The sequence below is a fragment of the Eurypyga helias genome, unplaced genomic scaffold (assembly GCF_000690775.1).
Source record: "Eurypyga helias isolate BGI_N326 unplaced genomic scaffold, ASM69077v1 scaffold2567, whole genome shotgun sequence".
Classification (NCBI taxonomy): domain Eukaryota; kingdom Metazoa; phylum Chordata; class Aves; order Eurypygiformes; family Eurypygidae; genus Eurypyga; species Eurypyga helias.
In genome coordinates, this window is record NW_010262203.1 from 60088 (window position 1) to 76417 (window position 16330).

A 16330-nucleotide genomic window follows, 5' to 3' on the forward strand; every position below is an offset into this window, starting at 1 on the left:
TGAAAAAGTAATTCTAGGTTCTATGTTATTTGAAGCAAGATCAAGAATCACACACCAAACTTAACAGAACTTACAGTAAAATGGGGGAATCTGATTTAACAGAAATCATTATCAAGAACGTCACAATCCTCAAATATCTGCTTGTATTTTTGAAATTTACATAACACCTAAACCAGTAAAAGTTACCTCAAAAAGGTAGCTTACCTCATCATAAAACTCTGGATTTTGATGGTGATGCAGAACAGCAGCAAACGCACTTCTAGTAAACACCGGTCCACCTGGCCTACCATAGATACACTAAAAATAGGAAAAGAAAAAAAAAAAGGAAAAAGTAAAGGAAGAACAATGAAAACAGTGATGATCTTTCACTTTCAGCTTAGAATCCATTTCACCTAGAATTTGAAATACGTTAACTTGTGTTCAACTTGGTTCCTCTGCACAGACAGTAAATTACATGATTTGTAGACTGTCTGCTGAGCAGGAGAGCCGACAACGATTTTACTTCAGGATTCCCACACATTTTTCTATTATTGTTCTTCCAGGGACCTCTTACACACTGTGGTAGCTCATGAACAAACACAGAGCTTGCCTCTGAAGTTTTAGCTTAAAGAATTCCTCCTATGAAGCATGCAAGAGCCTCCTTTGTTTGCAACAAGTTTATTCTTGGAATTCTTGTTGCTATAAAGAAATAAAATGCTTTGAGGGTTCTTTACCGCTCTTTCATACCAAAAACAAGCAAGTCATGGAGAAGTTACTCTTATGCCAAATGAAACAGGAGGACAGAAATCTGCGATCCCTAACTACATAAATCAAGTAACACAGTGCTTCTTAGCTAACTGTTCGCTATTTTATCGGCCGCAAAAAACCAAAAAAGACTAACCTTCAAGGGCAAAGAATCCTCTTCGTCAGAATCCTTGAATTCAATGCATACTGCAATATTTCTTGCCTAAAGTAGTATTTAAAAACAAAACCCCAAACACTTAATTGTAAGGATGATCACAAAAAATTATAAGACGTAAACAATCTTAACCAAACCAGAGAGAAGAATGTACAGCTCTCCTGTACTTACCTTTGCAAAAGATTTCTGACTGTCATATTTCAAGTGCTTTGGATAAACATAAAGATGATTGTTGTAGATGGTGAAAGGCTGAGTGTGTTTTGGTATACAAGGAACAAATTCCTCTACTTCAAACGTTATTAGTGCCTTGGTACTATTTTCAAACTGTTTCATGGGAATGTATGATGAGTTAACATAATCTGAAAACACATAAAAAATTAATAAATAACTGAAGAGAGAAAGCCTGAATGCCCATTTAACAGTGTTTATTAATACTTACTTGGAAAATCTGGTGACACATTATCAATCGTAACATCCAGATTTCCTAAAATAACAGGAAGTTTGGCCATCTTTTCAGGTCTATAGGAAGGAAAAAAAAATTCAAAGTCAGGCTAAATGCAAAACTATCGGATGCCAGAGAACAGAGATAATGGGAAATGGAGGCAAAAGTAATATCCTGAAACAGGAGTATGAGAGGAAAGGTGGCTTGGGGGTGGATGACTGATCTGATCTTGCTTTTTCCCTAGATTCACATCTTTCTCATCCTTTAAATTCTCAAAAAAAAGGTGACACTTCATTCACAAACGTGGAAAAGATTCAGAAAAAGCATGATGTTTTTCTTTCTTTAAATCAAAATGAAAAATATTGTTAAAGATAGTGAGTTACTACATGGCAAACAAAACCTATCAGCTGCAGCAAAGAGGGGACCCAGAAGTAAGCTTGTTAAATCTCAATGGTCAGTGACAAGCATTTATGATAATGGGTTAAATTTGGAGGGAACAGCAACCAGGGAGAGAAAATGTTAACAAAATGCATCTTCTACTCTTGAAGCAGGAGTATCTTCCATGTTAAAACAGCAGTCCAGAACCCTTTATGAATAAAGACAGTCAGTACCATGCTTTTTTAAAAAAAATTATCGCAAAGGAATGTGGATGCCAAGTTTTCCCAAAATGAAATCCCATGCTCTGAAACAAACTTTTTCTGGTTGGAGTCTGGATTCTAATTGCTATAGAAGCCTTAGACATTACAATCTCTTTCTTACTAAAATTCCTGTGAAACACTGTACACAATTTGACAAACAGGATGCTGAAATAACCAAAAGCATTTCTTGAATTCACAAAGTAAAGTGATGTGCCAGGCTAATTTAATGTATTAGTTTCAGTTTCAGTAACATTGTTCATGGCAAGGTGTATCAGTGCACAGCGATTTCAATGCTGTGTCAACTTCAATGAAACTTTAAGCAGCTTGCTAAAATGGAATTAAAATACCTATTTCAAACCTCATTTCCTTATCAGATTTGGTAGGCAAGAATAAACTGTAGCCCAAGCCTTCTGCAATTAGCAACTATTCCAATTAAAATAACTCCAGCTAACTGTACCACAACAGAAATGGAAATGCCTTTGCAAAGCAGCAAAGATTGCTCTATTATTTTTACATCCTATTTAATAAGAAAGAGGATTAAAACTAATTTATTAATAGGGTCATCTGCCAGTAACAGATTCTTAAGCCTTCCACACAAACTGATGCAGTTTTTAGGAAAACTTTGTTAAAAGGATGATCAATGTTTTGTTATTTAAGGCACCTCAAGCCACATGCAGTCCCACGGAAGGTGGGCTGGATTGGCTTGAATTCCTCTCCCTGAGAGCTGACTCTCTGTCCAAGGCCAGCGAACATATGATTTATGCTCGTACTTGTTTTCCTTTGAGATTCAGAAGAGTGTTTTATGCAAGAATAACTCATAAAACAGAGCTATTTCAGGAGATGATGGCTACTGCAAGTTAGACGTGGCATTAATACTTCAGCCCTGCAAAGGGAAGATCTGTAGTTTGTATGAAGGCCTTGATTATATTTATACAACTTATATATTTGAAGTGAAAAACATAAATACATATATCCAAAGATTTGATCCTCCAGTTCCAGACTATAACAAAAAATTGTGGGGTTTGGGGGTAGCGAGAGGGGTTAGGGTGTGTTGGTTTGTTTGCTTTTTCAAGTGGGGAAATTAGACTTACTTCCTGAAATCTGCTAACAATTTCAGCATGTCTTCATTTGAAAGTTTGTTACTGTCTTGTCTGAAGAGAGGAGAAAATCTTGCATTTTTATCCAGGGTTCCTGAGGCATCTTTAAACAGCGTCCTGAAAGTCAAAAATCCTGCTTTCAGCTGAGTTTACAAAAGTGATGAAATTCACTTCAGGAAATTTCTTTACTACAAATTAAAACATACTGCACTATCCTTCATATTAAGCATTTAATACTCTTATCACTGTAGGTGAATTTTAACATATAAATAGCTCAGTCCAACAAAACAAGCGTGGACCATTTCATTCTTAGTAAAATTTTAAAAAATCAACAATAGAAAACAGCTGGTAAGATTCAATAGTTTGAATAATAATACGATGAACGTTTATAACTTCTTTTGCTACTACAGAGCTGAAGCACAAGTTTGTCAGAAATATCTGGTTAATTGAAAGTAAAGCAAGAAATAATTTAAATAGCACATTAAGTTTTACATGAAGTGAGATGCAGAAAACAATGTTAAAGAAAGTAAGGAAAAAATAGAGGTTGACAAGATCTGTCCTTACCTAGCTGCCCAGGCAAAAGGCATTCTATATTGACCTAATCTCTGGCATGCCTGCTTAGCGTTCTTCAAAACTTTCTGTGCAACCTGCAAGGGGCATAAGGCACAGCCACGTTTTAAAACTACATTTTTTGCACCATTAGTACACAAGAAAACAAACACATACTGACAACGATAGGAATTAGAAAATTTAGACTAACTATGTGAGTAAAAGAAATGAAAGTACCTCTTAACAACTAAGTTCAGGTTAGGCAGGACCTGCTGATTTCACAGCACTTCATGGGTGAACACAGATCTATTAAACCCTCAATGATACATACTCAATTAAGCAAGAAAAAATATTATATATGAAACTCTCATGAAAGCTAGAGAAAAATTCGACTGTTTTTTAAGACTAAACTGTCAATCCAGTTAAAAAATTTCCCCCCACACTTACTCCCCAGTTCATCACCCAACTCTATATACCAGAACCCATTCCTGCAGTGTAAATAGCAAAATACTCTGCAGTATTTGTATTGCAAGTAGACATGGAATTTGGGGAGGAGTTGTGTGAGGATCACATGGACAATCCTACGTATGAACATCGTGACACTGTTTTCGCTAAAAGTTCAAGTTTTTGGTTCTGTTAACTTCTGAGTGAAGGAGCAATTCCATTATATACAACCAACACGTGTAACAATCAGAGCTAGAAACCCACTAGTTTGAGATGTGAACACCAAGCTGAACCTCTTGAGCTAAAGCAGAAGCTCCTATGAGAGAGCAATGGGCTTCTCTATTCCCCAAACCAGCTTCTCATATATTCCTACACAGAGCAGAACTATTTGCCAGAGGCAGAAAAACATGAAGTAAACCTGCCTGAACGCTGTCTCTGATCCATGCTGTTGACATTAGGAAGAGCTCCTTCCATCTATGTGTGTTTGAGCCAACTCTCCATTACCCTTTCCTTTAAAAAGGGGGAAACTGCACCCAGATGCATAGAACCTTGATAAGCAATCACCATTAATTCACTGTATTCAGTGAATTTTAACAGTAAAACAAGTGATCTCTCAGCTACAGAATTTGCTGATTCCATTCTCCCGTCTTGTCTAGAGTGGTAATTCTGCAGGGAACTGGAACTTGCTGTGACACAGATGAAGGCCTGTACAGCTGGCACCGTCTGTTTTGTTTCAAATTAATACTGCGCAATCCCAGAGAACAAAGCCAGAAAAAATTTCAAACTAAGTGTTCAATTGTATAAAATTATAAGCAAATGAATACCAGAAACAGACAGCATAAAGTTAATATAACCATGAATGTTCCTATTGGCAACTCCTGCAGTACGGGGCAAAACAAGTCTAGCACTCAGTATCAAATTTGTGAACACTTGAGCTTTCTTCACTTTCCCATGTGGCTCAGGCCCAAGACCATCAAAATCAGTTACTCGATTCAGGTTTAGTTTAACTCAGTAACAGCCAACATACATTTCAAAACCAGATTCCTAAAATACAAAGCTGCTGTTTTTGAACGATTACTAAAAAAAAAAATTCAAGTATTCGTGGAAAAGCAAATCAGTAGTCTGATCTACATTAAGACCAAGTGAAAAATGCATGTTTTTTACATATAGCTTAGCCAGCATTAAGTCAGTAGGAAAGAACACTGTTCTGCAGAAACTGAAAGTTAACCCTTCCTTCTTCCCTTTCACTAGCTAAAAACAGCTAACACTGCTGACAAAAAACACTTTTCTCCTAGTATCCCAGTCCAGCTACTTAACCACAACTGTAAATAGACAAAATAAAACTATTTCTTCAGTGACAGACAAGAAGCAGCAATCCACAAAGCTCCTTTTAGATATGTTTCCGAAAACATTAAAATGTTACAACACCCTAAACTCCTGTAAACTTAAAATGTTTCAGTGGCTTATTTCCAAAAGTGATTCAGAGTGCTATCAAATCCACATAGCATTTTATACATAAAAACAGAGGCTTAATGAGCTCAATGGTTCTGCAGGAAGACACAGCAAGAGGGCAGATAATGCTACAGTAAACTATGGCCATCAAAAAGTGACACAAAGGAAAGGTCAACAACAATGATATAGTAAATAAGATGCATTAACTAAGTCAGACATACAGTTAATTTGACCTGTATTTAATATTTCATTGTTCAACAACTTTCAACTCAACATTCATACTGAGGTCTAATATTCTTTTGCCAAATCAGCTTAAAACCATTATAAAAATCATAGATTATCACAATTATAAAAAGCTAAATGTTTCCCAATAATATGCAAGACATAACATTTTAATTCATAATAGTTACTAGTAATAACTACAACTTACTAAATCAAATCATCCAGTAATCTGAATTTCCTACAAAAGAAGTAAGCTTTTCACTGATATTTCTCAATTTCAAGTTGGCCTGTCTTGCCTCAGCATTTTTACCTGTGCCACGGAAGAAGATAACATACCTTTGAAGAATCTGAACTTTTCATATATGGTTCAGCACAATGTGTAATACTTCCCTGTAGTACTTTTTCTATTCTAGCCACAAGGAAGATGTCAGTATGAGGACATGTGACTGAGAATATTCCCTAGAAATAAAACAAGGGATAAATATTAAAAGAAAATGCACACACATTTTACATTACAATAATACCAAGCCAACCAAAGCATGTAGGAAAAATCACCTTGTATCCAAAATCCTACTAATTCTTCAGCTTACTAGTTCTTACCTGCTTTGGATATTGTAACACAGTTTCATGAATGTCCTGAATTCTATGTAAGCTGTCACGGCTGCCATTCATCATTTGTTGAGATGAACTGGATATCATCTGCCTTACCGAGGCGTGGTTCAAATCAACATGGAAATCTGCTGAAATTTTCCGGTTGTTTTTAATATCAAACAGCGATAATGTGACAAAGAAAGGTTCTACCTAGACATTTAAAAAAAGAATCGTGTCATTGCTGTCATCCATACTTCTGTTACAATGTGTATGAAAGGAAATGAGTAACATTTTGATAAACAGTTACACACAGCCATTGCTCTAGGTGTTACTGACAAGGTGTAAAAGAAAGTAAAAGAAAAATTCCACTTTCTACAACACAAAGATTAGTAGCCAAGTTACTTTTTGTAGGATTTAGGCTCTCATTTTGATTTAAAGGATTAGAAAAAAAAAAAACACAATATGCATTCCTCATTCACAGCAAGGAATTTCTGCCATTAAAAACACTGCCAACAAAATACTAAGACATTCATTACAATATTAACAGAAAAGAATTAAGATGAATTATTTACATTTGTTGTTGGTCCTTCCTCATTTTCTGCAACACAGCTTTGCAAATTAAAAGCTAAGTCATTACACTTCACAAGGATTTTCTTTCCAAATTTCTCTTCAAATGGCTTCGCTTCTGGTTCAATACCAGAAAAGTCAAGTTTCTTTAAAAACAGAAAAGAAAAATTAAGGCAAGTTGTTTCTCATCTCAAAAGGATCAGCATAAAATAACATGCTTCCTTGCAAAAAAGTCTAACCTGGGCATCTGGATCCAAGGCAAAAAGTTTAACTCTGCTTTCACTTTTCAACTTGATTTCTGCTTCTCTGGTAGTCTGTTTAAAATAAGAGAAATAAGATTATTAGTACCATGCTATTAAATGAAAATGGTTTTCAATTACATTCCTTTTCTGGGATGTTCAAAGCTTTACTTGTTTTTAATTCAGGTACTCTTCTCTCTTTAACTAAGCTTTGCAACTCCGTGGTTTAAATTGCTCCATCATGTCAGAGTAAAAAGTGAGCAGGCTACTCTCCTCTAAAGGCTTTTCCAGGCCTCAAAACACAAAGTACATCAGCAACATGTAACCTTCCAAGCTCATGGGAAGTATAATCCAGTGTAGCTCACAGAGTGAGCACTTCACCTCCTTAAATGATAAAAGAAGTTTCATAACACTATTTTATTTTTAAAAGAAAGTAAGTATGAGTGTAGGTTAAAGCTCAGAACTATCCTGAGAGCTCAACATTGCTCAGGAAACAACAGGTTAGTTAAATTAAGAAACAACATCAGAACTCTTCTTTTTCTTGTGGGTTTTCTTTTTTTTTTTTTATTCTTTTCTTGAGCTCTGCTGCCAAAGAAGTGGTTTTCCTGTGGGTAGATGGAAAAACCCAAAAAACTTCCAAAAGATAAACCCCTCACACTTAAAAGTTACTTTGCAGAGCACACTGTAGACTGATCCTGCCTGGGATTTGCGGATGCTTACCTATTAGCAGTAAAAAACAAGTGGAACAAAACAGAATGTGAAGACTGATAGCATAGAGAGGTTACTTTTTCCAAAAAAAGGGTATTATTTAAAGAGAGTTCTATGATTTCTCAAGTCATGGGACATGACAAATGGACATACACGTGCACCAAAAATACCCATGTAGGAGAGTTGTCATTCCCAAAGTAGTAGCTGGCTAAAGAGGGATACAAAGTATTATGTTACCAACAGGTGTCTACTTTTGGATCAGCCTGCAAGGGTTAAAAGAATCTACCAACCCAATATGTTCATCACTGACCATCAGCTGGAAGTGATCTACTGTCTACATCTGTTTTGCTAGGTATTGAAGAAACTCCTACTATGTTTCCAGAAAAAACAAAAACCCATTAGCTCTTTGAGCTCAAAATCCTATTTTAGGTTGATAACAATAAGAAGAATTTGACTTAAAGGATGAGTACAGGGGCTCTAACAGATTTCATTTACTTTACTTTGCTGTCTTTAACACACACAGGAGAAGAGACAAGAGCTGCTGTGACAGACAAGACCCAGACACTCGATATCAGCAAAGTATTGCCAGGGTTTGCTTGTCCAAAGGCGGTACAAAGGAGAAATACCGGACTAAACTGTGAAGAAGTTTAAAGACAGCAATAAGGTTGCATGTACATTTTGGAAAAGGAATAGTCAGTGGCAAGAGCTGAAGAGGAAGATGATCTAGTCATAAGAGCAAGGAAAACTGTTTCAGGTAAAGCACCTTGAATAGTTTTAGATTCTTTGGTGTTTTGTGCACTAAAGACAAGACAAAAATATGCATTTTTGACTGACAAATGAGGAGCAGTCTGTCAGAAGTCAGGAACTGAAAATGTATGTACTCATTCGACCCTGTCTACAGCATGGCAATGACCCTGTAATCCCACTTCATCTATAAAACAGGGACAATGTTTTCTGACCTCAAGGAATACAGGGACCCGTAATGGTTAAGGAAGCATTTGGGCACGCTGATCATGACAGTCCCATAGTTATTAAAAGAAAGAGGTCTAATTTGTTTTTTGTGAATATTAAAGCAACAACAAAAAGCCTACATTCACGCTTGGTACTTAAGTTACACATAAAAGGAACAGGAAGTAACACTGTGCAACCTGGTCTAGTGGAAGGTGTCCCTTCCCATGGCAGGAGAGTTGCAACTAGATGACCTTTAAAGGTCCCTTCTAACCCAAACCATTCTATGATTCTAGGATTAAAGCAGGCAGGACAGACAGACATGGATATATGTGTGCACATCCATGCACTGAAGTGCACAATACCATCTTATTTAGTTTGTGTTATAAGCTAACAGCCATTGAAAGAAAGACAAAGGCCTGGAGGCCTTCATACTCACAAGGGTTAAACCTTCCCTAGGAAGACAGTTTACACACACACACACCCTCCGGCCCTCTCCCCCCCTTCCCCTATTGTCAGGTGCTCTACAATCACCCCTGAAGGAATTTCTCTTTCCTCATAAGGATATGAGGTCAACTGTTGCGAAAATCTCCCCCTAGAACCAACAAAAATAATAGAGCAACTATAAACTCTTCTAAAAGGAGGCTCAATGCTTTTTAAGTCTTCCACCAGGGAAAAAAGAAGCAAGCCAAACAATAACAACTGAAAAGACAATGCAAGAAAGAACAGAGGACAAAAAAATCCTCAAACAGCATTTATATGAAGTAATCAAGTTAAGGCACAAACGGTGTACTGATGTAAATTTTTCACTGTACGTGTCCGGGAAAAAAGGCTAAAAAAATACATTCGAGCAAGTTATTTTGAAAGGTAGTATTTAGTAAAAATAAACGAAAAAGGGAAAACTTAAAAACTTATTTTGAATGAAACAAGTTTAAATGGGTTATAACTAGGATGTAAAAAAAGCCAGTACATAATGAGCTGAAAAAAATACATTAGAAAAACACCTAGCTTAAAAAGTGCTGCATGCTTCTGATCAGAAGGTTATGGAAACCGGAAGCAGCATCTGTAGTACTAAAACTATATGCAGGTGCTGCAGCCCTGAATAAAAGTCCTCTCAAAGTTATATGGAACCTAAACATTCCAATAACTCTGACTACAAAGAAAGAAAAATCTTCCATGCAATAAGAGCATCTAATTTTATAGTTGTTTCTAAAATAAAATTTTTATAGCCTCATGTAAGTATTCTGTTTGATGCTTACAGCTCTTCCAAAGAAAACTTGATTGTATGCAACACAATGCAAATTAATATCCAAATCCTGGCATTGCTGCAGTTAGATTATCACATAACAGCTTTGTGTGTACATGTGCTAAATTGATTACAAAGCAGCCATAGAAAGAATTAAGTCAGCCAACCAATTTGGGTGCTAAAAGCCTCTAATGTATTCTGAGTGGATCTTTTGATACGTTAGCTATTGTAATAGAATTTGTTTTACAGATTATTCTCAGTTGATAAACTGCACTCCCATCAGGAGTAGCTTCTAGGTCAGATGGATCCTCAGAAAAGGGAAGAGCATTCCAGAGCATGGTCAAGCAGAAAAGTTTCAAGACCACAGGCTGTGCCACACAGAATAAAAAAAGTAAGGAAGTCACAGGAAGGATTCTGTAATTTCAATAGAAAAAGGTCAAAGACTTCAGTCCTCAAGTGACTGAACAAGAATTTCTTCCTTAGAAAACTCGGAAAAACTTATTGCAACACACAAGTCACTTATTTAACGGAAATTAAGTCTGTAAATGGTTTGAGGAAGAATTGCTGTTATTTTCTATGTATTTTTATTTTATTCTTATCTCTATTTCTACCACACCGCTGTAAGAACAAAACTGAAAAGTAGGAACCATGGCCATACAGGTAGTATCCATGAACTTGCCAGCTCCTTAGACACACAAACATCTTCAAATACATTTACATCATCCCTGTTATTAAGCTCCTCTGGACTTCTAACCATAAAAATATAACTTGACTTTAGTAGAACAAGATTCCTATAGAAATATTTTTGCACTTATCTGCATGCAATAACAAAGTACGTAAAATACAATAAACTAATAAAACACTAAAACATGCTGGTTTTAAACAGTATGTCAAGATTTATCTAAGCAACTTCATGAGAGTAGAAGTTTTGCTTCCAGAAAGAAGAAATTAAAGAAGCTCAATAACCACACCTATTCATGAAAGAGATTCTAAACTCAAAGCACAACAAACTAACTGGTATTAGCTAGAAGCCAATACCATACCTTTACTGAAAGGTTACGTGGCTAACTTATGTTTAGTACTTCATATCCCGAGCTGGCATTCACAGTATGTATTACCTTGGCAATTTCAGGATAGTAGTTATCAAAACTACTTGATGAGCTTTCCATTTTGCTTTGTTCATCATCTGAAATCATAAAATCACATTTTAAAAAAATATTAAAAAAAATAAACCTTTTCCCCCCCCCAAAAGACCCAAACACTAAAAAAACCCTCAAGCTTCTCAAAATTCCATAGCAAAAATACTTCTGGTTGGGTGTGGGGTTTTTTGTTTGTTTGTTTTGGGGTTTTTTTTGTGGGGTTTTGTTTTTTTTGGTTTTTTTTTTTTTTTTTAACTAACTCCTACCCCCTCAAAAAAGACAACTGTTAACATAAAAAGGTTGCGGATGACAACCGTTTCAATTTGATGCAGTGAGTTCTTGGAGAATGCAACATGTTACATAAATTGGTAAAGCAGCAGTTATGTCTAAACTTACCTAGAAAATAGCTTTAGTATTAATTTTATATCTTCACAGGGAAAGGGGATACTCACTGCGTAAATTTACATTACACTTTCCACTACGCACTGAAACTTGATTTCAAAACACGTCCCCTCTGTTCACTAGGTTCCCAGCTCTACTCTCCAACGGTTACTGGATTTACAGCGCATTTGCTGTTGCTGCATACACCATGCATACAGAATGTGATACCCACATTTAAACTCGAATGATCTCTTTCGGTATACTGTGGTATTTATAAGCAGAACAACGTTCCATAACGTCTCCCAGGTTCTTCTGGATATGTATGTTTGATCTCATGCACAAAAGGACATCTAAACTGTCCTTTTGTCATCAAACTATCAGTTATACCTACGTCACATTCCTTGCAGCTATCTGCCTTACCTAGAAAAGATTCTACACCCAAACAATTTATTTCAGTATTTGAGGGAAGTATTTGTGGTCAAGGGAATTACATCTAAGTTTGAAGTCTTTCACTGCAACCACAGTTTCTTATTTTTCTACCTACAGTCACCACAAAACAGATTATTCAATTTTTCAGCAGCATTTTACACATTTCAAAACAAGTCACTCCTAAGTTTTCTCTTTTCCTTAAACTACCTCAGTGCTTATTTTCCATTGTGGCTTCTATTTTTCTAGTGTTCTGATCAGCCTCATTATTCTCTTCTGGACTTGACTCAACTGGAATCAATATAGAAGAGTGCTTTTTAATGCCAAAAGGTCAAAACTCTCATCAGTTCAAACAGGCAGTGAAAAAGCCTCTAATTTCTAAGACCAAAGAAAACAAAATAATTTAGCCACAATGAAGCCTTTCTTTCTAGAGGCATGCACACAGGTATGATCACATAACCATATAGCACTTAGAATCACAGAATGGTTTGGGTTGGAAGGGACCTTAAAGAACATCTAGTCCCAACCCCCCTGCCATAGGCAGGGACACCTTCCACTAGACCAGGTTGCTCAAAGCCTCATCCAGCCTGGCCTTGAACACTTCCAGGCATGGGGCATCCACAGCTTCTCTGGGCAACCTGTTCCAGTGCCTCACCACCCTCTCCGGGAAGAACTTTTTCCTGATATCCAATCTAAACCTCCCCACTTTTAATTTAAACCCATTACTCCTTGTCAAAACCCTGCTTACCTTCATGAGACTCTCCATTTCTTTTTTCTTGCATTGCAGCCTCGAAGTTAAGCTGTAGGATTTTGTTCAGTGTGTTTATCCATTCTTCCATTTCAAGTTCACTATCTGCAGCTAAAAGGTAACTACTCTTGTCTTGCATCTTGAGCTCAAATGCAAAACGTCTGACTTTATTGTTCTATAAGAAAGTAAAAGATCTTTAAAATATCATTACATACTCTCTATTCACAATCAAAGTTACAGGTATTTCAGATCTTTTAATAAAAATAGTTGCATATTTTGAACATTCAGATTATAATTACACTTTCTCTTGTCTTGACATTTGACCTTGAAATTCTTCAGACCACTGCAACAAGTGGAAGTATGAAAGATAACAGCTCATTTTTCAGTTTCACCTCATCATTGTGCTTTGTAAGCATTTAACCTCCCCAAAACCAAAAACTCAAAAAACCCCAATGTCCAAATATCAAGTCTGTAAGTACTCAGATCTACTGATTAAAAAAAAAAGCCTGAAACTCTATCAATATTTGAGTATCATTTGCATTTTATAGCAGAGGTTAAATCATAACCAACCTCAAACCTGAAATGCCCTAATATTGCCTTTTTTTTTTTTTTAATATACATGAAAGTTGGACTTAAATCCTCCCTTGTTCCTCAACGGTTGTTGTCATTTTTTTTGCACACTTTAAATCAAGGTTTCAAATAGCCTGACTCATGGTCCTGGGAATGAATTCACAAGTCAAATGAAAATTCTACTTTATCATCAATTTAAAATTTTAGTTTTGTTACACATCAGATTTTTCAATTAACTAACTACTGGTTGGCAAAAGAGTCAGCTAACACAGCTTAGTTTCTGTTAAGGAGGATCCAAACAAATATACGGCCTCCATACCTAAAGCAGTCTTACCAATTAAAATCAGTACTGAATGGAAAAAAAAAAAGGCAGTAACCTTTAACTTTCACCATGTAATACCTAGACATATTACACTTCCCAGTTTTCAGAAATCACTGGATTAGAGTTACTATGCCTACTCACTATATGACTACATGCGAATCTATACACTGTATATATTATGTGACTGCACTGCTCTGTGATGTGGAAAAGTCTCAGTATACTTCAGTATTTTCAACTGTAACTTCTGAAAATCTCAATGTTTTCTGATCTTGTAAACTAATGTTTTAGTGCCCACAACAGCCTGTACCAGAGCCACAGGCTGAGAACCAGAAACAAGCCACCACCTAAGTGGGAAACAAAAGGGACGAGGAAGAGCCCAGAAGATAAAGAATTTCTGTTATCAGAGAGGCGGATGCCAAATCAGAGGAAGCTGAGGAGCAGAAGGAAAGATACATTTTAAGTGCAAGGCAAAGACTACAGCTGTATTTAGGAACCACTTTTTTAATGTGTTGCTTTATTTTAAAAACAAAAAATCAAACTCATTTTAGTGGACTTGACCAAAATTATACCCTTAAGGCAAACCAATTTGTGTGTATCTGTACACACAACTTGCAGTACGATTAGGTTTATTACAGTTATAAAACTTCCCCTGCAAAGTTTCTATTAAATGCGTGTCCAAAAACTTTATGACAATATTTGGAAAAAAATAATCCTCTGTAAAGCTGTTACGTATTTCTGCATAAATCTTCAAATAAATTTATACTCAAATAGTTATTACTTAAGAAAGACATTTCTATTAAACTTTGCCTATTTCTATCCAAGTTAACAAAACTCTAAAACCCAAGAGTTTTTTTTCAGGTATGCTGTGCCCAATGAAACAGTTACATGCTGTACTGTAAATACATAACAGAAGCCCAAGGAAAAAAAACCAATCTTTTCTTTGGCACTTGTTACTGACAAACATTTTACCAAAGCTCTTAACTTTCTAAAACAAAGAAAAGCACACAACAGTAACATTGTAAAGCTCAAACAAAAGCAACTGGAAGAGTGGTTGAAGTTAATACAATTCCCACAACAAAAATCCCCCACAAAAAGCTATGCGAAGTATTTTACAGCTCATGTAAGCACAAAACATAACAGAAATGAACTTACATTTTATGCTCTCATTACTTATCCATGATTTAAAAATTCGGGTTTTTTGCGTGTTTGCCATAAAATTTTGTTTGATACTTTGATAAATACTTGACATCAACTAGTAATTTGTATTCTTTCCAAGAAGATTTTGAAAATTCAGCCTCCTACCCTTTGAAATCTCATTCACTTTTTTTGCAAGATGAAACGTGACTAAGTGTTCCTCTGTATAACAGGTACTTACCTGCATCTGACAAACGTTATCCTTATTTTTTCTTAAACCCATTTGCTATCGAATACAGAATTACACAAAAAACAGGCAGAATAACTACAATTACCTGAACCACACCCATGCATGAATCTAGAAAGATTGATCCTTTAGGTTCTTTCGATATTTTTTCATCTTTGTAGAAATTGAGATTATAGGATCCATCACCAAGTTGGATTAAGTGGAAAAATCTTCTTTTAAATGACTAGTGAAAAGACAGGAAGAAAGAAAAACAATTACAACACTAGTATTGAGCAGCTTCAAAACCCCTAAGTGCTATTTACAGAGTAAGATATAGAAAAAAGCTTTTATTTACACATAACCTAATTAGTATCCTCAGAAAACAAAACAGAAATCATTAATTTAAAAAAAACAACCAAACAAACCAAACAACACCTGAAGCAAGATGGTACTGTATTATTTGAAAGTATTATCAATTATTATCAGTCCAAGAAGTCTGGGATCAGGTCAGGAAAGGTAAAGCCCTGACAGAATTGAACCTGGCCAGGGACATCAAGGCCAACAAGAAGGGCTTCTATAGGTACACAGGGGATAAGAAGAAGATAAGGAAAATGTGGGCCCTCTGCAGAAGGAAATGGGCGAACAGGCTTCCCAGGATATGGAGAAGGCTGAGGTGCTCAATCATTTTTTTGCCTCGGTCTTCACTGAAAAGGGCACAAGCCATATGTCCAGAGTCACGAAAGGCAAGGGCAGGGACTGGGAGAATGGAGAGCCACCCATGGTCAGTGACGATGTAGTTCAGGAACATCCGAGGAACCTGAAGGTGCACAAATCCATGGAACCTGATGGAATACATCCGCGGGTCCTGAAAGAACTGGCAAATGAGTTTGGGAAACCTCTATCCATCACATTCAAGAAGTCATGGCAGTCTGCTGAAATTCCCGCTGACTGGAAAAGGGAAAACATAACACCCATCTTTAAAAAGGTCAAAAGGAGGATCCAGGCAACTACAGGCCAGTCAGTCTCACCTCTGTGCCTGGCAAGGTCATGGAGCAGATCCTCCTAGAAGCATTGCTAAGGCACATGGAGAATGAGGAGGTGATTGGTGACAGCCAGCATGGCTTCACCAAGGGCAGATCATGCCTAACGAATATGGTGGCCTTCTACGATGGGTCATGACCCTGGTGGATAAAGAACAGGCAACCGATGCCATGTACCTGGACTTGTGAAAATCCTTTGACACCACTCTGCGTGACATCCTTATCACTAAACTGAGGAGGCAAGGATTTGATGGATGTACGCTCGATGGATAAGGAACTGGCTTGATGGCCGAACTCAGAGTT

At 36.5% G+C, this 16330-nt stretch overlaps 1 protein-coding gene across 1 annotated transcript in view; it reads right to left on the minus strand.

The window, feature by feature from the left end:
- Window positions 1–16330, minus strand: part of DOCK9 (dedicator of cytokinesis 9) — a gene marked incomplete at its 3' end in the record, with an annotated part of 114765 nt that overhangs the window by 59738 nt on the left and 38697 nt on the right. Inside the window, exons 7-19 of the mRNA XM_010155614.1 lie at window positions 15097–15231; window positions 12736–12910; window positions 11160–11227; window positions 7140–7214; window positions 6906–7046; window positions 6343–6543; window positions 6079–6201; window positions 3640–3722; window positions 3070–3192; window positions 1338–1417; window positions 1070–1257; window positions 881–946; window positions 205–297 (exon numbers count right to left, since the gene is read on the minus strand). Of these exons, the coding sequence (XP_010153916.1) occupies window positions 205–297; window positions 881–946; window positions 1070–1257; window positions 1338–1417; window positions 3070–3192; window positions 3640–3722; window positions 6079–6201; window positions 6343–6543; window positions 6906–7046; window positions 7140–7214; window positions 11160–11227; window positions 12736–12910; window positions 15097–15231 (1551 nt within the window). The remainder of the gene's footprint in view (window positions 1–204; window positions 298–880; window positions 947–1069; window positions 1258–1337; window positions 1418–3069; window positions 3193–3639; window positions 3723–6078; window positions 6202–6342; window positions 6544–6905; window positions 7047–7139; window positions 7215–11159; window positions 11228–12735; window positions 12911–15096; window positions 15232–16330) is intronic.